Raw genomic sequence first — 27497 nt, forward strand, 5'->3', positions numbered from 1 at the left:
TGTTCTTGTCGTCGGGAAGTTTCCAAATCCCTGTTTCACATTTAAGCAAACAAATGAAAAGGAACCTTTCTTTGACTTATTCTTTGTTTTTAAACCTACTAAAACTAAGGGAGCCTGCATTTTCTTGTAGAGTCACATCATATCAAACTGGTTCAGGGATACGGCCTTTATACTGAGTCGTGGATCTTGGTCGGGGAGCAAGAGGTGTGCATTTTGGAAAAAACATAGAATGGCCTAATTTTATATTTAAAGAATGAAGAAATCATGTTGTTTTCATAATAAACTGCAGAAAGGATGTGAAATACACCTGTTTCTCGAAGGATGAGAAATGAGGACAGAGTGAGTGGGACCGACAGATCAGGAAGAGGGGCAGTGTCACTTTTACAGAAAACTCCAGACGTCACCAGGCTCCAGCTACCCCAAATGTGGCCTGAGGGGTCCTTTCGTCCTCGCCATCCCCTCCAGAGCATTCACAGTCCTGTCCTACTGCCCCTGAGCGCTCACAGGGGAAAGGGACAGAAATCACCCCAGTGCCCTTCAATGTTCACTCACCCATCTCCCTAAGGTGTTCATTCTCCTCGTCAATTTGCTTCTGTTACAAAGCTGCCTCCGAAACTTGGAACAGCTCTTCACTTTCCACCAGCTACAGATGTCCAGAAACGAGCCCCAGGCTTTGACCCTGCACGTTTTACCTGACCTCTCACCACTGCCGTTCGAACACACATCTTACACCTCAAACCAGGCCAGCTGCACCTGCTCACTGGACGGTGGAGGTGATGTCTACACCAGCAATGGTAATTGTGACAACACACGAGCAAGACATCACCTCTCCAAGACCTGCTCCGAGAAAGCCTTCTAAAACATACTCTGCCTAACAGGGAACGCTGCCTGTGACGGGGACCAGATTAGACTTCCTGTGAATAAAAGCTATGAAGGACATGAAGAAATGAATATATGCCATGTGCACACACATGCGCACACACACACACACTCCCTCCTCCAGCCAAAACTCCAATATAGCAACAATCCTTGGTTATTAAACTTGCAGATGTTTTTAGGTTGTGGTAATAATCAAGTAAAATAATTATTTTTCCTCTAGTCCATAACCTCCAGCACCCTAATATTATCCCTCCTTTTCTCCTCCAGACAAAGTCAAAAACCCAGCCCCCTAAAGAGGAGGGAGGGGATGGGGGAGGGAGAACGTCAGTGAACGGGGCCTCTGAATTTACCCATAACAACACTTCCAGCTTTCAATTTCATCAAGAAGGCTGACAGCAGGGCCACTTTCCATCCCAGGTAAGCCCTCCCCAGCAGAGAGGAAGGCTGAAGAGGGTCCAGGGCAGCAGGCACCACCACTCAGGGGCACAGCTTGGAGCTGGCCCCACTGACTGCTGCAGAAAATCACTTCTCAGACCCCAAAAGCCCTAGTCTGATGGACACGGCTAACTATATTTTTTCTTTACTCTAGACTATCAGGCACAAAGCAGGTATTTTTAGCTGTCACCAGCCCTTTTTTTAGCATGGACACCTCACTTCCTACTCATCATCCTACAGTCAGCTACCCAGAGGGCGCCTGCCGTCCTTAACATCAGATGGGCTCAAATGCCACTTCCTCAAGAATCCTCCCCGACTCGCCCCACACCTGGTGAGACTGATTTATAATAAGAATATATATTTGGTCTCCACACTTGTTTCTGGCACAGAGCTCCTAAAACCCTTAGAATTTCCTAAGTGCTAAGAGCAAGAAAGATAAAGGTGAAAGGAGCAGCTTTCGTTATTTATAGCAAGCCCCATAGGACCACACCTGAGTTTATGTTAATGAGGTGATTTTTGGAAAGCCCCTAGAGAACCACAGGATGGGGGCTAGTTGCCAAGGGAACCAACCATGTGATTAGAGGGTTGAAACTTTCAGTCCCACCACCCCACCTCCTGGGGAGGGGAAGGGGGGTACCAGAGGTTGAGTTAATCACCAACGGCCAATGATTTGATCCATCATTCCCATGTAACAATGCTTCCATAAAAACCCTAGCAGAAGGGGCAGAGAGCTTCCAGGTGAACACGTGGAAGTGCTGGGAGAGTGGTGTGTCCAGAGAGGACACGGAAGCTCCGCACCCCTTCCCACATACCTTGCACTATGTATCTCTCCCATCTGGTTGTTGCTGAGTTGTATCCCTTTATAATAAACAGGTAATCTAGTAAGTAGACTGTTTTCCTGAATTCTGTGAGCCACTCTAGCAAATTACCGAACCTGAGGAGGGGGTTGTAGAAGCCGCCAATTTATAGCCAGTTGGTCAGAAGCACAGGTGACAACCTGGGACTAGTGATTGGAGTCTGGTAGGGGTTGGGGGGGCGGCCAGTCTTGTGGGACCAAACCCTTAACCTGTGGGGTCTGTGCTAACTTCAAGTAGACAGTATCAGAATTGAGTTAAATTGTAGGACATTCAGTTGACGTCCACAGAGAATTGCAGAATTGCTTGGTGTGGGAAAAATACCCACACATCTGGTGTCAGAAGTGTGAGTGTGGCAGTAGTAGAGAGTAGTGTAAAGGAAAACAAGAGTTTTTCCCTCTTTCACACCTATTACATGCACTTCAAAGTACCCTCAACTTTTCCTTCAAAGCACTCACCAGTTATATAACTATATAAAAATCCGGGAGTCACCCTAGATTCTCATCTGCCCCTCAGTCCCTCCACCCCACACCCTTAAGCCCGTTAGCAAGTCCTGTTGACTCTACATCCAACACTTATTCCCAAGCCACTGACTTCTCTCCATCTCCACCACAATCTCTGGGGTGCCAGCTGCCATCATTCTCCCACTGGGAGGACTGCACAACATCAGTTGCTGCTCTTGCTTCCAGTTTTGCCTCGCTTCATCACCAAAATAACCAGCGTGATCACGTAAATTGATAACTAGATCACACCCTGCTTTAAACTTCGCAGTGGTTTCCTGTGCCCCTTACACTACAACCCACACTTGGACTGGACACCTCTCCAGCCTCACCTCCCACCCTTCACTGCTTGGCAGATACCTCAGCCTTTCTGTCCCTTGAACTTACCAGGATCATTCCCACCCCAAGCCCTTTGCTGTTTTCCCTGCCTGGAATACCCTGCCCCCAAATATTTGAATGGCTGACTCCTTGTCATTTAGTTCTCAGCTCAAATGATCCCCCTGAAAAGAAGCCTTCCCTGACCACCTTATCGAAGGTTGGCTGCCTCCCCCATCTCCCAAGTCACTCCTTATCATTTCACTTATCACTATCACAAGTTGTCTCTTCACGTGTGTATTCTCTAACACCTCTCCCAACGGAATGTGAGCTCCATGAGAACAGGGGCTGGGTCTCATTCACAGCTCAATTCCCAGCACCTAGAAGAGAGCCTGGCATGTAGCAGGCACGAATTAAAGATCTAGAGAATAAATGGGTATATTTGGTTAGTATCTCTAGTGGGCAAGGAGTCACGCTCCTCATTGTAACCAATGGACAAAGCACAATATCGGACGCTGAAATATTTGAAAGATGGAAAGGAAGAGAGTATGTGTGGGCAAGAGAGCAAAAGGGAAGAGAGAACGGAGTGAGCAGAGAAATAAGTGAATTTACTGTACAATGAGTGGTAGCTGGTGGCCATTATTGGAGACCCTTCCCCATCGTCTAACATGCCCTCACCTGATACTCCTCTTTCCCTCCTTCTAGATGTTCTTCCTCTTCCTCTGTTCTTCTTTTCCTCTGTCTCATTTTTGTTTCAAGCAGACTCTGCTTTGGACACCTGAAGATAAGACAGATGCCCTACAAGTAGCTTTCATGGCTAAAAAGGGTCAGTGGCCATGAAATCTAGGCTTCCTCCACACATACCACATCTCTCAGGAAATAAGTGGGCCTTACTTCATGTACAACATGAAATTTGGGCTCATTTAGAAGAGCACCCAATATGCTAAGCAATCAAGGGCAGGAATGGAGTGCCCAAGGTCATTCTGGCTGTCACTCAAGGTCATTCAGGGTCCTCCTCCCGGCTAAGGCAGAGAGAGAACTTCTCAAGTGCTGTGGATTCTCTGCTCCAGTAGAAAGCAGCTTTGGCATTCTTCCAAAGTGTTTCAGCGACTATTTGGTCTTCCTAAATAAACAGTCACCTCAAAGACATGATTGTATCCAATTTATTTTATTGGTGATCACTGAATATAATATAAATCCCAAATTAGGATGGTTTCTGGGCAATTTTAAGTCGTCTCCTCCTTTCCAAACACAAAGAATACAAATCCCCAAAGAGGATGGAAGTAAATTACTGTAAGTTAAGTGAATTCTAGAAGACTGAATAATTATTACTTGGTTTGAAGTAAATAAGAGAAAAAAGCCAATAGGAGACCTATGAAAAACCTAGCAGAGCAAAGGAAAAGGAAGGGTATCTAGAAGACTCAGAGAAAAGCCCACCTTTGAAAATGATTTAATGCAACATCCAGAAGAAAAATATTTAAAAATGTTTTGGTATCTATAATAGAGAATAAGAGAGCAGAGTCTCTGTGCAACTGAAGTAGCAGCAGAAAATCACAAGAAAAGAACAAAGTGAGATGGAAAAGCAACGGAAGAGGAAGAATTACAACAAAAGCAACAGCAGGACTTGAGCTTCAGAGATCTATCAAAGGTCAAATCCTGGTTCTGCCACTTACTATGTGTTCTTGCAAAAACCCCAACCTCTCAGATGGTAACTCATCTCCTCTGGCTCCTATAAGGATTAAATTTAAAAATATATGGGCAAGCATGTCACCTAGAGGAGGTTCTCTCCTTAGTGGCTTCCCCTAAATCCTGATCATTGTGCTCATTCCCATCTCCAAGCAGATTTCATTCTTGTTGAATATGTTCCCACCCATTTAATCCTATTCATCCTTCAGAACCTATCAAAAGGCACACCTCCTCTGAGAAGCCCAGGGGGGTTTCTCCCTCTTTAGATCTCTCACTACAATTTGTGCTTTCACTAAAACACTATCATACTTGAAAATAGTCTGCCTTATATCAATCTCTGAACTGCCGTATATAAAAGCCCAAAGAGAACATACAGTTTCTGAAGTCAAATGCTATATAATTATATACTTTTTTATATGCTCCATTATGCTGGGAAATCTTGAACTCAAAAGTAACTTGTTAAACTGGGGTCTCTGGCAATCAAGAACAAACAAGAAGGGTCTCGCCAGCTTCTCAATGATTGTCTGCTGGTGAGATCCTGGCCTCCACATTCACACTCTGTAGAAGCACCCTCACATCACCCCTCCTTCAAGAGGAGACGGAGGGCCCAGAAGTCAGCAAGAAGGGAAAGAAGAAATACTAAAGGTCAGAGACAACATGAGAGAGTGGTTAATTGGGATTTATAACGGGAGAGAGGAGGGTGTGTGTGGTTTTTGTTGTTTGTAATCTCAGGGTAAACCTAGCCATGGAGACTGGTTCCCAGCATATGAGTTTGCTGAACCCTTGGGTGGTACATTCTAAACACACCTCATTCTTACCTATAGTCTTACCTATATTGTGCTTGAAAGTGGCTTTGCACAAAGCTTTGACCTAGAGAAAGCTGAGCCGACGGTGACAGGAGGTTCTCAGAGGTTTTACTGGCTTTAGGCTGAAGCTGCAGAGAAATGACGAAAGGAAGCAAGATTAGAAACACTTCCCATCTCCCACTATTTCCAGACCACTGAGCCTATGGCCTCCTCCTGGGCCCACAGCATCCCTTTCTGGACCTGGACTCTGCAGAACCTGGACCTTCAATGTTGCCTTACCATAATTCACCACTTCTCCAATCCCTCGACCTGACCCCCCACACTCCCTGAGAGAGAGAGCATGTGTGAGAGAGCAGAAGCAAAGCGTGAACCTTGGCGAATGCTCACACATACTCCCCCAGCCTCAACTATTTCCTCTGCATTAACTACCCCGTTCTTTACCTCCATCCTGTGGGCCTCCTGTGTCTAGATGCCTCCTGTACATTTCAGCTGGGTGGGCTGCCATCACTTCAAACACATCCATACCCACTCTTCCCACCTTCCATCTGCTAAACCATTCCTGTTCACATTTTCCAGTGAGCTCGTCTTCACACAGGCATGATCTTTCTCAGACAAAACACCTTGCACCTTAGAATAATTCATAAGCCTCCTTTGCTCCACACATCAGTCCTACTATCTCCTTCTTCCCATTCCCTTATGTATTAGTTTCCTGTTGGGGCTGAAGCAAATGACCGCAGACTGGTGGCTTGAAACAACAGAAGTTTATTCTCTCACAGTTCTCGAGACCAGACATTCAAAATCAGTATCACTGGGCCGAAATCAAGGAGTCAGCAAGGTCGCACTCACTCCGGAGGCTCTAGGGGAGACAACGTTCCTTGCCTCTCCCAACTTTTGGTGGCTACAGGAATTCCATGGCTTGTGGCCACATCACTCCAATCTTTTAAGGCTAGCATCTTCAAAGAGCCAGGAAAAAGGAACGCACATGAACTGCTTGGGGTGAAGCGTACCGATGGCTGAAATTTAAGTTAAAATGCATCAAAAAAATAAGATGAGAAAAAAGAAAAGATAGAGTGATGAGTGGATAGAGGGATGGACAGGTGGATAAAAATGCGATAAAGCAATTTTAGGAAAATGTTAATTGTAGAATCTAGGTGGTGGGTATGAGGTGTTCACTGAAAAATTAATTCAACATTTCCATATGTTTGTAATTTTTCATAATAAAATATTGGAACAAATAAGAGTGACAAATACTCAGAACAGTCATGCTTATTTGTCCCACTATTTCATTAAGCCCAATTTGACCAGAATACAGGATGTGCAAAGGAAAGAAGAAAACAGGGCTGGAGAGTGAGCCTGGTGCCACACTGGGTGGGTCCTTCAGTGTCCTAAAGAAGACTACCAGGTTCAGTGAACAGCAGAGTACCAGGGTTAAGAATTAGACTCTGGAGCCAGACTGCCGGGGTTCAAATCCCTGCACTGGCACTTAACTGGAGAGTTATTCAACCTCTGACCCAGCTAATAAATTATCAATCTCTTTGTTCCACAGTTTCCCAAGTGTAATAAAGCGATGATGAATGATAGTACTTACCTGATAGGGATGTTTTGAGATTAAAAGAGTATATATAAAGCACCTAGAACAGTGCCTGGCTGTTGAAGTGTTTCCTGTGGTTGTCCCACAATGGGGAGTATCTGATGGGTTCTCAACCCAAGTGGTAGTGACATGTGCAGAGAGATGCTATAACTTGACAGCCATTCACGGGATGAAGGATAAGTCTGGAGGTTAGGACACAGATTAGGAGGCTCAAGGGTCCAGGTCACAACAGGGTGAACTAGAGTAGGAGCTGTGAAAATGAAAAGGAGGGATGGATTCTAGACACCCTGTGTACATAGCTCATAACTGAGCACCTGATGGGGGAGCAGAGGAGAAAGACGGAAGAGAGAAACACGACCAACTGCAAGCTTCCAGTCTGGTGCCTGGGGAACGCCTGTTCCAATAACAGGAGAGGGAATGTCAAAAGAAGTGGGTCAGGGAAGGGCACGCCGAGTCTGAGGGTGATTCAACACCCAGGCAGAGACGTCTAAAGGCAAGGACATGAAGGGCACTCTGAGGAGAGAGAACCTGGATGCAGAGTGGACACTGGGATATTTGGTTGACCAGGATTCACTCCTCTTCTTTGGTAGTAGCACCCCTTTTGGAACACTGAATCCAGTCCATGGGGAGATGGCAAGGCTCCTTAATCAGGGGTCCTCACCTCCCCTCCTGAGGGACAGGAACATGACCCAAGCTAGACCAACTAGATTTTCCTGTCTTGCATGTGAATCATGAGCAGAGTGACCGAAAGGCTGTAAACATTGATTCCAGCAGTAGTTCTGGGCAGTTGAGCAGTTCCTGCCACTGAGACACCCCCCCACCCCCACCCCAGAGCTGTCTGATTCTCAATGGTTCCGAGCCTGGTTCTTCAGCCATCCCTTTGATCCTGCACAGTGCCCCTTGGTCTTCTAATAAATTCCATTCTTGTTTGAGTCAGCTGAAGTTGGTTGTTACCACTTGCAACCAAAGACCTCACAATAATCCAGGATGCTTCTGAATCAAGGCGATAATGTAGCACGTTGGGGGTGACTGTGGATGGGATCACCCAGGGATGGGGGAAAGAAACAGAAAATCCTGAATGAGGCTGGGGTAAGACGAGCAGAGGGTCTTTCACAAAGCATGGACTATGAGGTCAGACCAGGCTGGCTCTACTCTGCTAGCCAAGTGATCCCAAATCTCTCTCTGAGCCTCATTCCACCATCTAAAAGGATTAGGAATATCACACCCACCTCATGGAGCCGTCATTAAAATAAAAAAAGATGATGTGTGTATCCTGTGCCTGGCACATAATAGGTGTTTAATAAGGTTAGCTTCCTAGTCCTCTCCCCAGCCTCGTCCCTTTCTTAATTCTGTAAGAGTGGCGTTTTTTGTAAGATAAACTGCCAGAAAGATTGCTTGTGTGATAGTGTCTATACGATAGTAAAAATATGCCCTTTTCGCCGGATAAAAACATTTGAGAATCATTACAATAACAGAGAAGAAAGTGGTCCTTATGTTTTCTATTCCAGCTTCAAATAAATCTAGGTATATGGCTTTCATATGTTTTGAAATAGAAATAACCTCAAAAAGAAAAATTCTTCAGAGTTACGCAGAGGACAGTCTCTTTCCTTCTTGGAAAGGGAAACTGAAGTTTTGTGCCAAATAATTCCAACAGCTCTGCTCTTTACCTTCAAGCGTTCGCAGCCAGGCCTCCACAGGCAGCCCAATTTTCTGAGAGCAAATTTCAGGAGAGGCTTTGACCCCAGACAGAGAAAAAGATCTTTTCTCGTTTCAATCAGGTCAAATTCTTGCCTAGGTCATGGCATACTTCCAACATGCTTGGCCCGTTAAAGGAACCGAAAGCAGCCCGTGCGGCCAAGACCAATGAGTAAGAGGCAAAGAGGCCTGAAATCAGGCTGAGTGGCAGGCCCAGTCAGGTAGGGCCCTGTCAGCCACATAGGAGTCTGGATTTTGTTCTAAGCGCAACAGGACACCACCGGGGGGATTTAAGCAGGAAAGTGACATGATCTTACCTCCTTTCTGAAAAGGTCACTCTGGCTACGGTGTAGAGAACACATAGCAGTGGGGCATATTGGAAACTGGGAGGCCAATTATGGCTGCTTTTATGTGGGTCTTGAAGTTGTTAAAAAGAATTATTGGCAGGCCCTCTTGGCTTAAATAACTTCAATGTTATCTTAAAGAAAGGTTTGGGGTTGGTGCACTGTGGTGGGGAGCAAAGGCTCTAGAGCTAAGGTTCTCAATGCAGGCGTGGGGGGCACGCTTCTGTCCCCCAGGGCACATTTGGCAATGTCTGGAGACATTTTTGGTCATCAGTCACAACTCAGGGTGCCACTGGCATCTGTGGGTAGGGGGATGCTATGAATGCTACAATGCATAGGCCAGCCCTCCACAACAAAGAATTACGCAGCCCCGAATGTCCAAAGTGCTGAGGTTAAGAAACCCTGTTCTAGAGCATTTCCTAGATTTGGATCTCGGCTCTCCCCCTTACTTACTATCTGACTTGGGGCAAATTACTTAACCTCTCTGTGATCTTTCCCACCCTTAAGCACAATGCTTTTTCCTGACACTAAGGGACAAAACAGGAAGACTGAAAGGCAATTTAGAAGGCTATCTATCCCTCCTACTTTCCAGGGAGGAAGAGTTGCCTGGCACAGCCAGGGAGAGGGGAGGAGGGTAAACAAGACAAGAAGACTTTCCCATGTAGCCAGTAGGAAGAGGCACCCTGGTCTCCTCGCATGCTCTGGTGGGGAACTGAGTCAGCATAAGACACTCACGATGAAGAAAGGGATCCTGATAAAGAAAGGGATCCAGCACACTGGCTTTGAAATAGACTCAGGTTCAATTTTATTTCTACCAAGCAGAAGTTGAGTGACCCTAGACAACTTAACTTAAATTTTCACTAGCTGTAAAATATGAGTTATCCTTTAAAATATTGAAGCATGATAACTCATTTACTCAATCATTCAAGAGTTTAGTGAGAGTCTCTTATGTGTCAGGCAGTGAAATAAATCATAAAACGCATCAAGTTAGAAGCCTGGCACATAACAAACATTTAATAAACAGTATCTTTTTTTAAAATACATCATCCTGATTTCAAAACGTGTTCATTTCAAGATTATGGAATACACAGTTTAGGGGACATGTTTATCTGCTCAGCATTTCTCTCTGTGGGGAAGCAACCACCCCAATTCTATAAAAGCCCTCGTTGGCCCACGTGATTTGGGTGGAGTTCACCCCAACAGGCATGTGACCTGTGTGCCCAATCAGAATATCCCATTCTGCTGACCACCTGCCCAGGAATGGAGATGTGAACCAAGGTGGGACAATCAGACTCTTCCCTGGGCTTTTTCTGGAGTCCTAAGCTCTAAAGACTATATAAGCATTGCAGGGGCCCTTCTTGCCACCATGTGGCAGAGCCATCTGAGAATGAAGCAAGAGATAAAGAGAGAGCTAAAGAGTAGGTGATACCGTCTGAGTCCTTGGATCCAGCCTTACCTGAAGCTGGTACAGCCCTTGGACTTACAAGTTCTAAAAGGCAATATACACCCTTTCCTTAAGTTGGATCAAGTCAAATGTCTGTCATTTGCAACTAAAAGGGTCTGAATAAGATAAACAGAAAGTCACTGTACATAGAAGAAAAATCACCCATAATCCCACAACCCACAGAAATTACCATAACCTGTGAGTGTATGGTCCTCCCATGTTCTGTTCTGGTGATGTTTCATTTGTGTGTTTTGGGGTGACTGGGGTGATTATTTTTAAAATAAGAAATCAGGCTTTCATGCCAGATGCCCTTGGACTTGAATCCTGACTCTCCCTTCTTTAGCTGTGTTTCTTCGGGAAGGTTGCCCAATCTCTCTGATTTGTGGCTTACCCATGTATAAAATGGGGATAATAACTCCAGCAATACTCCATATATGACAGTAGTTACTCACAGTGTACATAACACTCCAAGATATGATCTGAGGAGCACAGAGTACCGTACAATCATTATTTCCCTTGTTCTATGCATTTGGCAATCTGCTATCTTGGGCATGTGGACTGTTTTTGCAGCTCTGTCAAGCTCTTAGCTTTTAATTATATCACACTGTTGTTTAAAATAGGTCTATTGTTATTGGAGACTATATGGTTATGGTCTCATTTTCTTAAAGTTGCAAGTTGCCATTTTAAAAAAGAAAGAAACAGAACAGCTGGCTATGGGGATAAGTTAAAAAAAATATGACTCAGCTTCCTGAGCTATTCAATTTTTTTTAAATAAAAATTGTATATATTTAAGGGGTGCAACATGATGATTGACATACATATAGTGAAATGATTACTACAGTCAAGCTAATTAACATATCCATCTCCTCACATAGTTACATTTTTTGTGTGTGGGGAGAGCACCTGAAATCTACTTTCTTAGCAAATTTCCAGTATTCAATATAGTATTATTAACTATAGTCCTCATGCTGTACATTACATCTCTAGACGTATTCATCCTGAAGAACTGCAAGTGTCATTCATTCTTTATTACTCTAGAATGATGGGCTCCAAGAAAATAATGAAAGGATGGGAAGGCGACGGTTCAAAGACTTAAAGACTTCCAAAGGGTTTTATAATTAATTCACGGGAGAGATGGGAATCAAGTGTCCAGATTTGAGACAAAAAAATTCATAAAGCAGTTCTTGTAGCTGCATCTGGAGCAGTTCTGAGACACATCAAAAGTAATGTGCGACTGATTAATTACCAAAGCTTGTGAAACATTTCTTAAATTACAGCAGATTATTCATGGATATTGTTACAATAACTTTGCTTACTCATGGTATGATAACTTCACTCGCTTTTACTCTCTTAAGAGAGACAAAAGGAGAGCATTAGAGCAGAACCCGTCATTGATCTTTATTTAGCAAAGCCCATAGAGAACATAGCTGATGTATCAATTACCTGTGCTATTACAAATGACTGCAGCGCTCTCTTACTCCCAAAGGTTTGAGGTTTCATCAAAATCTGAGAATGCTAAGCGCACGCATGTAAAGATCATCCATCCTGTGTCTTGAAAAAAGGTTGGGAAGCACTGCTCTCTAGGATAGGTAACTAAGAAACCAGTTAAAATCGTACCATCTGAAAATAATAAGCAACAGCACTCATGGCCTCAGATGACCATACTAATGCATGGAAGATTGACAAAAGGATTTTTGAAACTTTAAGCCAAAAGGAAATCCTATTTACTACATCACTGGGATTAGAGACAATAAGAAATGCTGAGATGGGTGGAAATGCCTTGTCTAAACAGACAGAGCTAGGAGAAAGGAGCAGGGAAGAGCGCTGGGAGTGTAGTAGCTAGAAGACAGAGGAGTCTGGGAATCTGAATTTCAAGATTCTGTTTTGAGAAGCTGAGTAAATATTCAAGAGAGAAAAAGGAAATCAAATACAATGTGTTGTTTCGAGAGCGACCCACCTTCTCAGACGCTGACCCTCGGGATGAGCCCTCCAAGTCCTCGTGCACACGGTCCAGCAACCAGAGCAGGAACTCCAAGGCATCGTGCTGGGAATTGCCTTGGAACTGAGAGCCGTACTTCGAAACAGCATTCTCAAAGGGAAAAGAAAAACAAAGGGTCAATTGGGACCTTCCAACAACCACATAAGGGCCTATAAGCACCAGGTCTACCAGTGGTCACTATTGCCCTGACCTGGGACGACAACACGGAAACAGGGTGGGGTGAGAAATGTTCTTTCCTGCTGAAGCCTGCCCTCTTGGGGGCAGTGTCCCCAAATGCTATGATCATTCTCTGTATAGGAGAAGGCATCTTTTTTTCCAGAAAGAGTAGTAATGTATGTCCTGTCCTCTGAAAACCCACAGGGTGGTCTCTGCTGGATATTTGGATCCTGTTGACCACCTGTCCTCCCTGAAACTCTCATCCCTTGATCACTGGAGTGCATGCGCCCCTGGCCGCTGCCATCATTCTTATCTCCATGCTGTGTCTCCCTGTTCACCCCACAATGGAATTGTCTGACAATTTTGTCATTTTCTGTGTAAATGCATATTCCAGCTTTTAAAAGTTTATTTCAAAGGGTAATATATGCACATACTTTTTTAAAAAAGGATGATAATGAAAAGTCTTCCTTCCACCCAGCCCTATCCCTGGGTGCCCCTCCCCACAGGGAGGCCACTCATAGCAGTTCCTCAAGCATCTTTCCAGGGATTTTTTTTTAATGCTTATGCAAGCATGAGCATCTGAGTATAAGCAAATCTCCGTGTGTGTCTGTGCATGTGTGTGTGTGTGCGCGTGGGTGTGTGCGCGTGTTCACGCGCAGTGCATTATGGTTACTTGTCCCATCCTTAGACTGCAGAGCCAGGCATGAAGCCTTGTCCCACACAGGTCTATTCTCTGCTCACGCCCACGAAAGAGAGCAGTCTGGCCAAGGCTGCAGACCTGGACCATCTTCATCACTGCCAATCAAGTCAAATAGCCTGGGCTTTTTTTCTTTTTCTTTCTTTTATTCTTCCATTGGAATTTAAAGGAAATTTTAGCATGAGACAAAGCAAAATTCAAGATTTAATTGATTGAAATATTGGTTCTGAGTCTTTATCCCAATCACACTACCTTGGGTTCACTGGAGGGTCTAGTTTGGATTCTTGCCCCAGGCTTCTCTGCACTTTGACCCCCAAGGAGGGCTGCCAGATTTAGCAAATAAAAATATAAGACGCCCAGTTAAATTTGAATTTCAGATAAACAATGAATGTTTTTAGTATAAGTATGTCCCATGCAATATTTAGGATATATTTATACTAAAAAGTTATTCATTGTTTATCTGAAATTCAAATTTAACTGGGTATCACATATTTTACCTGGTAATCCTACCCCCCAGCCACCCTCAAACCTATATCCTTAGTACCAACATCCTCTCCTGGGGGACCAGCCAGCCCCTCCAACTCGAAATCTCTAAAATCCGCTCTTCCTCTTAATGTCAGTGTCCTCTTTCACTCTCTCATGCCCACATAGGTCAACTGTCAAGCATTCTGTATTCTGGCTCCCAAAATGTCTCTGTCCTGCCCTTTTGGTAGTCCCATTCCCACTGCTGAGTCCTAACTACTGCTGACCCAGATGACAATACCACCTACCAAGAGGCCCAGCCCCGAGAATCTCTTCCCTGCCAACCCACTGCCTGCCTGCTACAACAGACCCATTTTCCTACAGCCCCACTGGATAATATCATGCCCCTTATTCTCTTACTCACCACCTTGTAGTCCCAACTCCTTCTCTGGTCTGGCCCCACCCATGTCTCTCACCACTCTCTCAAGTGTTTCAAAGCTCCAGGTAAATGAGCCTCTCAGGTGCCCCAAACATACTTTCCCATTTCAAAAGTCTATGCCTTTATTTTTTCTTCCTTCCAGGTAAAATCCATTCCTCTCCTGCTAATCATGGTAATCCTTTAAGACCAACCTCTCCTCATCTAAGTCTGGCTATAAAGCCATACAACCTTTCCAGAAAGAATTTGACAACTTCAAGTAGATAGACAAGATAGGGCCTTAAAAATGTCCCTCTATATAAACACAGTAATTCCCCTTTTGGGGAATTAGCTAAGGAAATGAGAAATACAAGCAAAGAAATCTCTCTGTATCCAAGTTATCTGGAGAAAATTTGTGGCACCTTCATATTGATGGCTTTAAAAAGTATGCTTGAGGAAATACTGAGAAAATAAATGATCCTGTCATTTTAAAAAAAATGCAAAAATATATATTTGAGATTGTTTTGTATATATTTACAGATAGAAAGATAAAAGACCAGAAACTATGTGGCAAAATGTTAACAAATGGTTATCACAGAAGGATGGGACCATAGGTGATTTTTCTCATTTTCATTTGTACATTGCAAATTTTTTTACAGTGAACCTTGTTCTTTATTGGTCATTTTCCAATTATAACAGTATCTGGCAGGTATTGGCCAGAATTTTTTTAAATAACGTTACCTACTGATTCCTACAGAAAACATTACCATAGAAAGTCTGTTGAAATGTGACTAGAACTGCATGGAAGCTAAACCCTAACCTGGGAGGGATGATGGCAATATGTGGTGTTTCTACCCTGCAACATGGCATAGCTCTATCTGTGTGTGTGTTTTCTTCTCTCTCAACACCGATAATTTTTAACATATTTCTTATTAAATTATTCCTAGTTATTTCACATTTCTGTTTATTTTTATGAATGAAATCTGATTTTTATATATTCTAAATGATTATTGTTTTAAACTTTCTATCTTATATCTGACCTCTTTAGTGACAGTGGTCATTCTCAAATATGGATGTCTAGAGCCATTTAGTAACTTTCTTTCTAATATTTTTTACTCCATTTCCATTGCCTGTCTTACTGTTTTGTCCAGAACTTCCAAAATGTAAGAGTCATGAAGAAGGCATACTTGTTTTTAAAAAGCAATGCCTCTAGTACATCACTTGAAGCATACTGTATGTCTAAAATTGTAGGTCTAAAACTGATCCTTAAGCACATAAGCTAAGATAAATTCCAGCTGGCTGAAATTCTTAATATAACCATAGAAAAACTAGAAGCACATAAAATAGAATATTTATCAAAAGGTATGACATAAATAAATCTAAAATTTCCAGTATCAGGATAGGGAGGAGAGAGTTTGGAGAAATATTTGCAGCAAATGTGACCAAGGTTGAGGAACTTACAGAAACAAGTAAAAATAATACTAAGACCAAGGCAGAATGGATAGACAAACGACATGAACAGACAATTCCAAGAGCAGTCTTAGAACCAGTAAAGAAGCATGGGAAAATCCTATACCTCACTCCCAATCAAAGAAATAAAAATAAAAACAAGATGCTATTTCTTTTTGTTCAGTAAATTAATAAGAGAGAAGAATATCTAACGCCCAGGACAATATGCATCACTGGTGTATCTGAAACTTGAAATAATTATTTGAAATGTGTCAATGTGGGTGCTAACAATAATCAAGCCCAATAAAGCTGATTTAAAAAGTGAAAAACAATAAATATTTAAAATTGGGATGGTGATTACACAGGTACACACATGTCAAAACTCATAAAATTCTACACTTAAAATGGGTGCATTTTTATTCAGCCATGAGAAAAAAAGGAAATTCTGCCATTTGCAACAACATGGAGGGACCTTGAGGACATTATGATAAGTCAGACAGAGAAAGATAAATACTGTATGATATTTCTTATATGTGGAATCTAAAAAAACTGAAATTGTATAAGCAGAGAATAAAATGGTGTGTTCCAGAGGATGGGGGCATGGAGGAATGGGAGAGATGTATAAGAGTACATACTTGTAACTAGTAGATAAATAAGAGCTGACCCTAACACACACATAGTGATTATAGACAACAAAACTGTATTAAACTTACCCAGAGACCAGATTTTAACTGTTCCCAACACTAGAAGAAATGATAATTACGTGACGCAATAGAGATGCTAGCTAACACTACTATGTCAATCATATTGCGACATAAACGTATCAAATCAATATGTGGTACACTTTAAACTTACATAATGTTGTATGTCAAATATGATTCAATTTTTAAAAATGAGTGCATTTTACTGTACATAATTTATACCTCAATAAAGTTGATTTAAAAAGCAAAAAACATAAAAATAACAAAATAGTCATATCTTTGCTCTGACCATGTAATTTCACTTCAGGAAATTAAGCTTATGGAAATGTTCAGAACTGAGGACAATGATTTAAATACGAGAATTTTCAATGCAGTCTGATAACTGGAAAAATTGTACAGCACATAAATGTCTCCCTAGGGATTCATTCATTTAATAAAATATTATACAACCATTAAAAATTAAGTTTTGTAGAACATTTTAATGACCAGGAGAAAGTCTTATGATAATACTTAAATCAAAAAAGCAGGATGTGAAACTAGAATTTCCAACTGTATATGCTTTGAAACACATCGATGTTTATGATGACTGTCTCTAGAGATGTTTACCTCTAGCGGAGTTCAAGATCTTTTTTCACATTTTAGCACTTTCCAATTTTTTATAGTATACACATATTTATAATTACAACATTAGAAAAGCAAAGTATTACAGGTACTACCACAGACAGGATATTTTTGATGTATTTATTCATCCGATAGTAAAACAAAGAGTGGTCCTGCTGTCTGTGGGAGGCTGGGTGACTCAGGGCTCAGGAAGGTGGAACCCGGAAAATCTATCCCACTGGCATGGCTGGGGTTGGCCTAACTCACTCCAGCATTCTGGCCCCTCCTCAATTCCCTCCCTTCTTCAGTGTGAAGCTAAAAATCCCTCCTCAAGACTAAACTCCTTCACAAAACCTTATGTAGCTTGTCCCCAACCAATTCTCCAGCCTCCCCCAGTCACACAGGCGTTCTTTAACTCATTTAATCATTCATTTCTTCTGCCCAGCCAGCAGAAGGCCCCTCAGCCCCACCCTCCTCAGTGATTGGCCCTTTCAGTCCCAGGGTCGGAAAGCCCACCCTCCCATGTCCTTAGTCGACCCCTCATCCTGCAACTCCATGCTTCCCTCTGGTGGGAAGCCTTCTTGTCCCGCCCCTCCCCACCTCCCCCCATCAGATAACATCCTCCTGCCAGAACTGCCATAGCGCCTTGTATTTTTGTTTTCTAGCACTTGTCACCAGCTCTAATCATGTGCCTGTGTGAGTATTTCATTAACATCCACCTCTCTCGCTGGACTAGAAGCCTCTGGGGAGCAGCCCCAGGATCAGGTTTTGTACTCATCACTCACGTATTCCATGTTCCTGGTATAGTGTCTAGACACTCCAAAAACATTTGTTGGATGAATGAATGTTTCCTCATCTGTAAAATAAGAGGCGCTCACCCAGATTTCAATAACCAAGGTTTAAAACCCCGGATTCCGGAATTCTCCACTGCCCCCAAGGCTGGCTACCTAAAAGGTCCGGGGAAGCCCCAGATTATATCACCCTCATTAACATACTAACAACTTGATTATCCTTCAGTTCCCCAAGGCTCACCAGGAGATTCCAGGCCCCAGGGATTTGAGAGCTAGAGAGAGTAGGAAATCCCGGTGAGCCACCAAGGGTGATTACTAATTGGGAAGTTTTTTCAAGCTACTCTGGCCCCTCCCATCTCAGCAGTAACTGGATGAGAATGCATCTGGCTGGAGAAAAGGTACACGAAGATTCCCTCCCTTCCTCCTCTAGGTCTCTGCAGGTGAGGAGGGGTAATGATAGAATAATGAAAGCTTCCTTGGGGCCAGGCACTGTTTTAAGTGCTGTACATATAACTCATTTAATCTTCACAGCAAGGCTATAATAAGGTAGGCACCACCACTCTGGTCCCATTTTACAGATGAGCTAAATTGAGGCACAGAGAGATCTGGAAACTTGCTTAAGGTCACAAAGCTCCAGAGACCTTGCTCTTAACCACTATACGATACTGCCTCATTTAAAAAGTGAACGTTGCCCAGAAGAGATATTAATGGCACCCATTTGACCCATGGACTCCTGCAGAACAGCGCTTCACTGGTGGAAGCAGGAGAGAGGAAGGTGGAGGTTGGCAGACTCGTGGTCACATGGCAAGGATTGCTTTCTCAGGCTGAAACTCAAGAGCGGTGATGCTTGTGGAATGAACACTGACAGGTTCCCCCCTCCCCCAAGAACAACAATCACTAGTCTATGGGGAGCTTCAGCTCTCTGTCCAGAGCTGTGGTTTTTTTAGCAGGAAGCAAGCCATGCGCATCAATTATCAGGAACTCTTTAATCCAACTGGGACCCCAAACAAACACCCCACTTTAACCCGGAGTGAAGGCATACACATAACTTCCAAAGCCTCATGACCCTGCAGCATCCCCAGTAAGTAGACGGTGATCCTGGGGACAATGGATACAACCCCACAATGCTCGCTGTAGGGGATTTAACACTCACGAAACAAGAGGATGCCATCTCCGACAGCACACGCACCGTCTCTCCGGGCACACAGCACCGTACCTGGACCACAGCTTCTCAGCTTCCACTGGGCTTAGAATAAAATCCAAACTCCTTACCATTGCCTCCAAGACCTTACATATCTGGCCAACCTAGTCTACGCCCCCACTCTCCCCTCCTGGGCTCCAGCCACACTAGTTGTCTTTCCATGTCTCCAGTTCTCAGCTCCCTCAAGCCTATGGCCTTTGTACCTGCCGCTCCCTCTACCGGAATTATTCCTAGATCTTGGCCTGGCTGAGTCCTTCTCCTCATTCACATCTCAACTCAAGCATCACCTCCTTCCTCCAAGGCCTGGGCCTTCGAAGTCCAATCCCCACAACGCACCCCTCCAGACTGGAAACTCGGGCGTTAGAACATTGCCTGGCCCACAAGGGCTTCAATACTTTAACAGATGTTTGTTGGACGCAAAAATGCTGAATACACTCAAATCTGCCAGATCCCTCTACTCACCCCGCTCAAAATACCTGGGTGAAATTAATTCATAAGAAAACGTATGCAAGCAATAGCACAACAAATCACTTCGAAACAACGGCCGTAACCTGAGGCTGAACTGGTAAATGCCATCTACAGAAGGCCCCGTGAAACCCTTTCCTGATGGAGCAGACACTCTCCAAGAAGCGAAAGCAGAATGGCCAGAGCGCGGCTGCCGCCGCGCGGCAGGGCGGTAGGCACGGAGCGCTGCCTACCTTGAACTCGGCGGAAAGTTGGGGTGTGTATTCGCGTGTCCAGAGCGCGCGCACCAGCGCCGCCAGCTGCTCGGTGACCTCGGCGCGGCCCGGCGCCGCCTGGTAGCGCCCCAGCGCCAGGAACTCGGCCAGCAGGTCGGTGTTGCTGAGACACTGCACCACGGCGTTCATGAAACAGGTGTTGCCGTGGTTCTTCAAGCCCTGCGCTCCCGGGGGCCGCGCGCCGTCGCCGGCGGGGAGCTGGGGCTGAGGTCTGGGCGGGCGCTCCTCCCCGGGGCTCCCGGGGGCCGCCGGAGTGGGGACCGGGGCGCAGGCAAAGCCGCCCTCACCGTCGCCATCGCAGTGTCCCGGCTGGGGCTGGGGCGGTGAGTCCCCGGGGCGGGAGCGGCTGCCCAGCGCCAGCAGGAAGCGGCTGAACAGGCGGCGCAGGGAGCGGCGGCGGCGGGGCCGGGGCGCGGGTGGCCCCTCTCCGGCCGCGGGCCCCGGGCCCGGGTCCATGGACCCGCCGGCGCGCCTCCCCGCGCGGAACCCCCGGGCCCCGACGCAGACGACCCGCTAACAGGCCCTTACAGCCTCGGAAAAGCGCCCGCGCGCCGGCTACCTGCGGGCCAGGTGTGTCGGGACCGGGTGGAGGCGGAGCCAAGGGCGGGACCGCCCCGCCCCGCGCGGGAATCCGGCCGCAGGGCCCGCCCCAGGGCAGCGCCCGGCCACCCCCACCCAGCCCGGGCCCGCCCCCGCGGCGCGGACCGCGAATAAAAGCACTGGGAGTCGCCGAGTTCGAGCTCCGCACCCTTCCTTACGTCTTATAAACCGACGGACCTGAATTTAACCTCTGTTCCTATTACTCTACCAGCCTTCAAGCTGTGGAAGTAACAGCGGGATGATAAATTTGAAAGCGTCTAGTAAATTGCAAAGCCCTGGCTACTTCTAAGTTTCTTGTAATTACGTCCAGGTGAATAAGAGGAAATGCCTGGGAGTGGGCAGCCTCTGGCTAGCGAGAGACGCAGGCTGGGAGCTGTGAAGGGGAGGGGAGCGCTTTTGTGTACCGCTGGTTCCTTCGCAGGCACAGGTGTGGGCGGACGGGTGGCGCCACCTCCTTCCAGCATGTTTGCGCGGTAGGAGAGGCAGAGCCTTTGCCCGGACCCGCCATCCTGGGACCAGAACTGGGAGCTGCGTGTTGCCGCGCGTGAAACAGCCGAGATGCTTATGGTTTGCTTTTTTAAACTACAGACTAGAGTCATTTTCCAAAAAGTCTTGCAAGCGAGATCTTAATCATCCTCGCTTTGAATCGTGGAGAAACGGGCTCCGAGAGGTTAACGTAGGGTACCGAGGCCACAAGACCCGTAAGCAGGGGAACCGGAACTTGACCCGGGTCTGCGGACTGCCACCCACGAGTTGCCTATTTCCAATCTCAGCACAGGTATTTGCTTGCCAGGAAGTTTTCCGGCTTCCAGGCGCGCCCCCTACGCGATCTTCTTTTCACTCCTCGACGTAAAAGCCCTGCTGAATTGTCGCCCAATCAGAATTGGCTTGGCCTTGCCCGGCCCTTGATTCCCTGGGTAACCCCGAGGGCCTCTGCTCACTTTATCCTGTAACTGTCAGGTTTATGATTAATCAGGCGAAGTCTTACAAAGTGGATCTCTCATCAATTTCTAGCTCAAAAAGGGAGCAGTAGGATGCATTATTATATCAACGCCCTGAAATGTTACTTATTATTGGGTAAGTGGTCATTTATTAAATATCCGCCTTGATATGTCAAAGAGGGCAGCGGCAAGTTACTTGATGCAAAGAAGAAGCATTAGTTAAAAGATAAAGAATATGCTTAGAACAAAGGACTGTGCTGTGCATTGGAGAATTGAAGTGTTTCCGGAAGATGCCATTGTTTACCCTATCTGGGAAAGAATACCCGGTTGGATGATTAATACACAAGGTCCATTCCCTCGTCCTTCAGAAGGTAAGTACAAGAGAAAGATTTTATGGCCAACTCCAAAAAACCATCTATGAAATTTCATCTTTGATAATCACCCCAAGATCCCCAACAAGACACATTTTCTCGGAGGAAGCACCGTATTTCATGTTTAACTCTCTACTCTGTGTCAGGAATTCTGCCGATGCTTTAATACATTATTTCACTTAATTCTCACAATAATCTTTTGAGCAAGAATTTATTCTTGCTTTACAAAGAGAAAACAGAGGCTCAGAGAGTTTAAAAAAAAAAAACCCTACCCAAGATCTGGATTCAAATCCAAGTCTTGCCCCATGCAGCTTGACCAATGAAATGCTGAGTAAAAAGGTAAGCTCACATTCCTTACTTTTAGAGGATATCAGCACAGCTATCTGTGGACAAATCATGAGGAACAGCTGGGGGTTTTGCAGAGTCGTAGACAAGAGAGTATGACAGGAAACCAACAACTGGGAATTTATTCATAATAAAAAACTTTTAATTACAGTCTGGACAAATTATTCTTGAACATATTTCAATTTTAATATGCCATTTAAGAATGTAAAATGCATTCTATAAAGGAAAGGAGAAACTTAGAGATAAAATATTTTGACTAAAGAACAAAAACACAGATGTGAGAAATCAAGACCAGTCTTGGCGTTATCTGAGCTCAGCCTTCAACAGAACCGTGTGCAATGCGGTGAATCAGGGAGGTCTCTGCGGCTTCATGAGGCAAATGGGTACTTCCATCTCAGAATGGCTCCGTCGGCACTCACGCTAATAATGTACTGATTTCCTGGACTTATCCGGATGCGCGTGATGTTGCCACTGTGGCCCACCCCAACGTGAGTCACTTCACCCTCGTTATAATCCCAAACTTTGACCAGATGGTCATTTCCCCCTGAAAAAGAGAAACAGTTATATGGCCTTGCTGCAATAGAAGAGAGAGAAACAGCCCAGATTTCAAGTAACTGGGTCGTTTTCAACACAATCCCCGTGTGCCAACTTAAAGGAAGAAAAAGCTTTCTTTATAATAATTCTTTTCCTTGATTATAAAAGTCCAGATCTGCTGTAGTAAATTTGGGGAAAAAAAAATACAAAAAGGTGACATCACCCTTGATCCCACCACCCAGAAATAACCACTAATAACATCTTGGTTTAGTTCCTTCCAGTCTTTTCTCTCTAAGTGTACAGGTATACACAGACATGTATGTGTGCAACGGGGATCTCACCATGTCTAGTTTTACATCTCGTTCTAAGTAAGTGTGTTTGTGAAACTTTAATTCATTTGGAACACTTATTTGTTAATGTCCTGGAGAATCAAAGAGCCTGGCAGGAAATGATATTGATGTTGTTCCAATAGGCAAGTTGTGTGGCAAATGTCCCCTGGAAATGCTGATTTAGAAGCCTGGCATTTAAGACGTCAGTAGAAAATAACAGAGCAGAGCACACTCGGCAGCCCAGGCCATTTAAAGGCCCATTTCTATCACGATGCTCACCACAAAAAAGCAAGCAATATAAGGCTTAGCTTTTATTTGTGCCCTTAGGCTCCTGGGCAAACGTTTCCTCTCATTGAAATGTGACTTCTGGGTTTTTCTTTTCCAGCTGCACTGGCTGCAGTGCTCAAGCCTGAATCTAACCACATCGCCCTTTAGACCCTTTTGCAGTCACTTGCAATGCCTCCCACGTGGAGTTCCACGTTCCCATCAAAATAAACCGGGCTTGGCTTTCTTTTCTTACCCTAGGACTAACCTGTGACAAAGTGCACTCCTTCCAGTGTGATATCCATACCATTGATTGACCCCGACAAGGAACCTTCCAACTCTCTGATGACTGAGCCATCAAACACCTCCCAGTAAGCAATCTGGAATTCAGGAGAGAAGCATTAGGCAGAATTCAGCTCAGTGGAATCATCCACACACATGCTAACAAAAGATGGCTCTACTTTATATAGAAGGTAGCAAAAATATACCATGGGATGATATATGGGCTGAAATTATAAATAGGGTAAAGCAGGGGGTGGAGAAACCATTGTAACATTTTTGGTATTGGTTTTTAAATTTGCATTCTATTTAAAGAGATGTTGATATGCTGGTAAAGCCAGACTGTGACAGAAAGTGCTTTCAATTAGACTGAGCAGATTGAGTCTGAAGCAAGCTGTAAAAGCAAGAGGAAAACAGCCACTGCATCCACTTTCCAGCCTCTGTTCGTAAAGCAGAGAGCAAAGCTTCAGGCGTGGTGGAAGGAGAAAGCATTTCCTTCCTTCAGTTTGGGGAATGAGCAGTCCAGAAAGTTCTGGAGACTGGGCCTTACAAAGTCGCCGGCTCACTGTGGCCAACCCTCCCTCTTCCTCCCTCACCTCACCCTATTCCCAACTTTCTCTTCTGCCTCAAAGCAATAAAACATTCCACAGGGTGGGGCTTAAAGACAAACTGATAAGATGGGCTCCTCCTGGGAAGGAGAACTAGGTTAGGGGTTGGGGGGAGACAGGGGCTCAAGGGAGGGAGATTTTTCTCTGAATATACTGCTTTTACTTTTTGAACTTTGAACCTCGTAAATGTACAACCTATTCAAAAATAAAATTTCTTTCTAAATAGAGAGCACTTGACCAGGAACCAGGAGTGTGAACTTGGGCCTGCATTTCAGCCCCTTCTCTTTGTTTCATGTTGATGGAAACTTGCTGCGTTCCAGTCATTATGCCAGGAATATGGATTCCTCTGAATCTAGCTAGGAATTGTGTATGCTATCTAAAATATATAGGTATTTTTTTGCTTTATAATTTGCATTGATGCTTGATCGCTTTAACAAAATTTCTGTTTTCATAGTAAAAGCATAAAGGAGTATAAACACATGCCAAAATCCTAGTTTCTCGGGAATCACACCTATGTAAGTAGTTGTTGCTTGACTATCTGCTTTCTTGGCCAAAGAGGTCACAGTGACCGTCTCCTGGGCAGCCTCGTTGGGCCTCAGGCTTCCCGAGTATCCTCTGCCTGGGATGGTCTTCCCTGAGATCTAAGCGTTGCTAGGTCCTTCTGTCACTCAGGCCTCAGCTCAAATGTCACCCCCTTAAGGAGGCCTTCGCTGAGCATCCTGACTAAAGCAGCTTCCTTCCCCAGCCAGTATCGTATAACCTGCTCTATTTTCATTTTAGCCCCTTCACCATCTCATCTCATCTTGTTCACTTATTGCTCATTGTTCATTTATGTCTTCATTTACAACTGCACTATCCAATTCCATCCCCTCCCACCCAAAATAAATACACAAAGTAAGTAAGCTCCATGACAGCAGGGACATTGTACTGTCCCCAGCACTTAGAATAGTTTTACAGATTTATGATCTATGGTGTGAAAATTCTAATAAGAGGGAAATAGACTGTTTCAAGTCTCATAAACTGAAACCTAGAATATGGCAGATATCACAGTAATTTAGAAACTTTATGAACCATATATTGAAGCATTTATAGTGATGTTGTGATTAACTCTCTAATATCGATTCCACCCCAGTTCCACGAGGAAGCCCACTTAGACCACAAGTCACATATGGGGTTGGGGGATGGGCAGGCTAAGCAATTTGGGCAGATGAGACACAAAGAAACTAGCAAGGCCAACCTACAGAGACTAGAACAGAGTCCGACGTGCCCTCCCACAATATTCCATCTGTGTGAGGCAAATCCTCATTGGACCAGGCAGCATTTCTTGGGTTTTTATGACAAAGTGTCATCAGGCAGTAGTTCCCAATTACCTAGGAAGCTTCAACAGGTAAAAGCCCACTCCTAGATTCTAATTTGGTGCTGGTGGTGGAGGGGAGTCACCTTTAGTATTTTTCCCACCATATTTTTATACTTTAACTCCATCAGCTTTTCTGTAGCTGGTGAAAAGATAAACATGCAACCTCTTCTTCAATTATCTCCAAGTCATCTTAAAGTCTGAATTGGGGGAATTCAAATCTATTAATTGGATGTGCAGGTAATTAGGCCAAGATCTGACTGATGTGATATGGCTGGGAGGGTCGAAGATACCCTAGTATCCTTGCCCCTCCATATGCCTCTCTCCTGAAGCCTCTTGCTCACTCTAAGGCGGAAATGTTCCCCCAAAAAGAAAGACCAATTTTCGCCCAAGGACATGGACTCCCCAGCTAAAGAGATTGCTAATATATTGATGAAGTTGATTAATAAGAAGACATGAGGAGCTCTATTGTCATTTGATTTGAATTTAGTCAAAGTGACAACTGGTTTGGGCACAGCAATTCTGTTCCAGCCTTAGAAATTTCCTAATAATAAAAACCAATGCTTACTGAGTACCCCAAATAGCATTATATTCGAGTATGACTTTAATCCTCACACCAACTCTATGAGGTCAGTGGTATCATCATTTCCATTTTACAGACAAGGAAGCAAAGGCACAAAAAGTTACCTAGCATTTTCAAAGTGACACAGCTGATCAACAGCAAACGATCATTTGAATTGGCGTGGCTTGACCCCAGAGTGTGCCCCCTCGACCACAACGCTTCACTGCTTTTCTCTTGTACCAGAAAGCTCTTGCCTCTTGCTGGGAGCACTCACCTTTCTGTCTGTCCCACTGGTGATGATCTGGAACTCTTCAGGGTGGTAACAAACACACTGGAATAAGGTGTTCGCCAGGATCATCTGAATCCTCCTAAGACGTCTGAAAAGTAGATTCAAAAGCTGTGAAACTCGACTTTCTCTTCCCTAGAAAACATATGTACTATTCAAACTGGATTTGGTACAAGTTTGGACTTGGGTTGGTTTATTTATCCCAAGCAGACTTCCTGTTAGTCTGCCCACGCCCCTGCTGCATCCTCCCATTGCATCTCTAAAGGGCAGTCAGAAGATGCTGGGCGGGGCCCTTTGCTAAAGACAAAGCACAGAACTCCATGGGAAGCCTCTAGTTCTAGTAAGAAGAAGGAGGAGAGGCTGGACTCAGAGTCAACCTGCTGTCTTCCACATATGGTACTTTATTCTTGAGGCCACCATTTTGAAGGGAATGTCCCTACTCTTTGCTAAGAAGCAAAGAGTGTGGGGAAGGGCTTCTTAAAAATGGATATTATTGGACTTTACCTCTAGGGGTTTGGGTTTAGTAAGTTGGGATGAGGCCCACAGATCTGCATTTTTAATCAGCACAATAGTTTGAAAAACACTGCTTTAAAAGCTATACCAAGAAGTATGTAAATATCGCTTCTCCTTCCATAGATGATGCGGTTAGGTGGCCATTTCACAGGCCAGGCTCCACTGGCTAAAAAAATGCACTTTCTGCAGTTTCTTCTCTTTATAGAGGTTTTCAAACATAGTATCTGGGCTGAGCATTTTTTAAAGTTTTTGGTACAAATTAACCAAATATTCTTGCTATACAACAGGGAGATGTTAAAGACTTGAGGTGGTCATAAACCATCCATGGAAATAAGTTTAGACACGCCCTTGTTAAAAAAGAGACAACAGGCCCAAAATCTTGTGCTAAGCCCATGTCACCAATCCAAGATTTAATACCCAACCTAATTGCAGTTTCAACCTCCCTCAGGCGTGTAACCTTCACGGGTCAGTCTGGAACGTGCTGGTCAGCAGTAGTGAGGTAACCTGCCTGGTGGACCCTTTTCATCCCCAAAGAAAGGCAGTGAGGTAATCTGCTCTTTTCTTTTCCCTGCCCCCTTCTGCCTATAAAAGCCTCCCATTTTGCACAGCTCCTTGGAGCTCCTTTCTAATTGCTGGATGAGATGCTGCCCGATTCATGAATCGTTGAATGAAACCAATTAAATCTTCGAATTTACTCAGTTGAATTTTGTTTTTTAACACCTTCCTGTTACCTATTTTCCCAATGGGAAGT

At 44.5% G+C, this 27497-nt stretch overlaps 2 protein-coding genes across 3 annotated transcripts in view; both read right to left on the reverse strand.

Moving 5' to 3' along the window:
• USP43 (ubiquitin specific peptidase 43) overlaps positions 1–20281 on the reverse strand; it is a 64934-nt gene extending 44653 nt beyond the window's left edge. Inside the window, exons 1-3 of one of the 2 annotated variants that reach the window (XM_087440422.1) lie at positions 19719–20281; positions 12507–12638; positions 5500–5603 (exon numbers count right to left, since the gene is read on the reverse strand). In XM_087440422.1, the coding sequence (XP_087296548.1) occupies positions 5500–5603; positions 12507–12638; positions 19719–20216 (734 nt within the window). In that variant the 5' untranslated portion in view covers positions 20217–20281. The remainder of the gene's footprint in view (positions 1–5499; positions 5604–12506; positions 12639–19718) is intronic. The other variant, XM_014789796.2, reaches the window with a different exon arrangement.
• Positions 20282–22143: 1862 nt separating this feature from the next.
• CFAP52 (cilia and flagella associated protein 52) overlaps positions 22144–27497 on the reverse strand; it is a 43504-nt gene continuing 38150 nt past the window's right edge. Inside the window, exons 12-14 of the mRNA XM_004433067.3 lie at positions 26222–26324; positions 23413–23524; positions 22144–22561 (exon numbers count right to left, since the gene is read on the reverse strand). Of these exons, the coding sequence (XP_004433124.1) occupies positions 22386–22561; positions 23413–23524; positions 26222–26324 (391 nt within the window). The 3' untranslated portion in view covers positions 22144–22385. The remainder of the gene's footprint in view (positions 22562–23412; positions 23525–26221; positions 26325–27497) is intronic.

This window comes from Ceratotherium simum, chromosome 16 (genome assembly GCF_057802395.1).
Source record: "Ceratotherium simum simum isolate JZ-2026a chromosome 16, ASM5780239v1, whole genome shotgun sequence".
NCBI classification, from domain to species: Eukaryota; Metazoa; Chordata; class Mammalia; order Perissodactyla; family Rhinocerotidae; genus Ceratotherium; species Ceratotherium simum.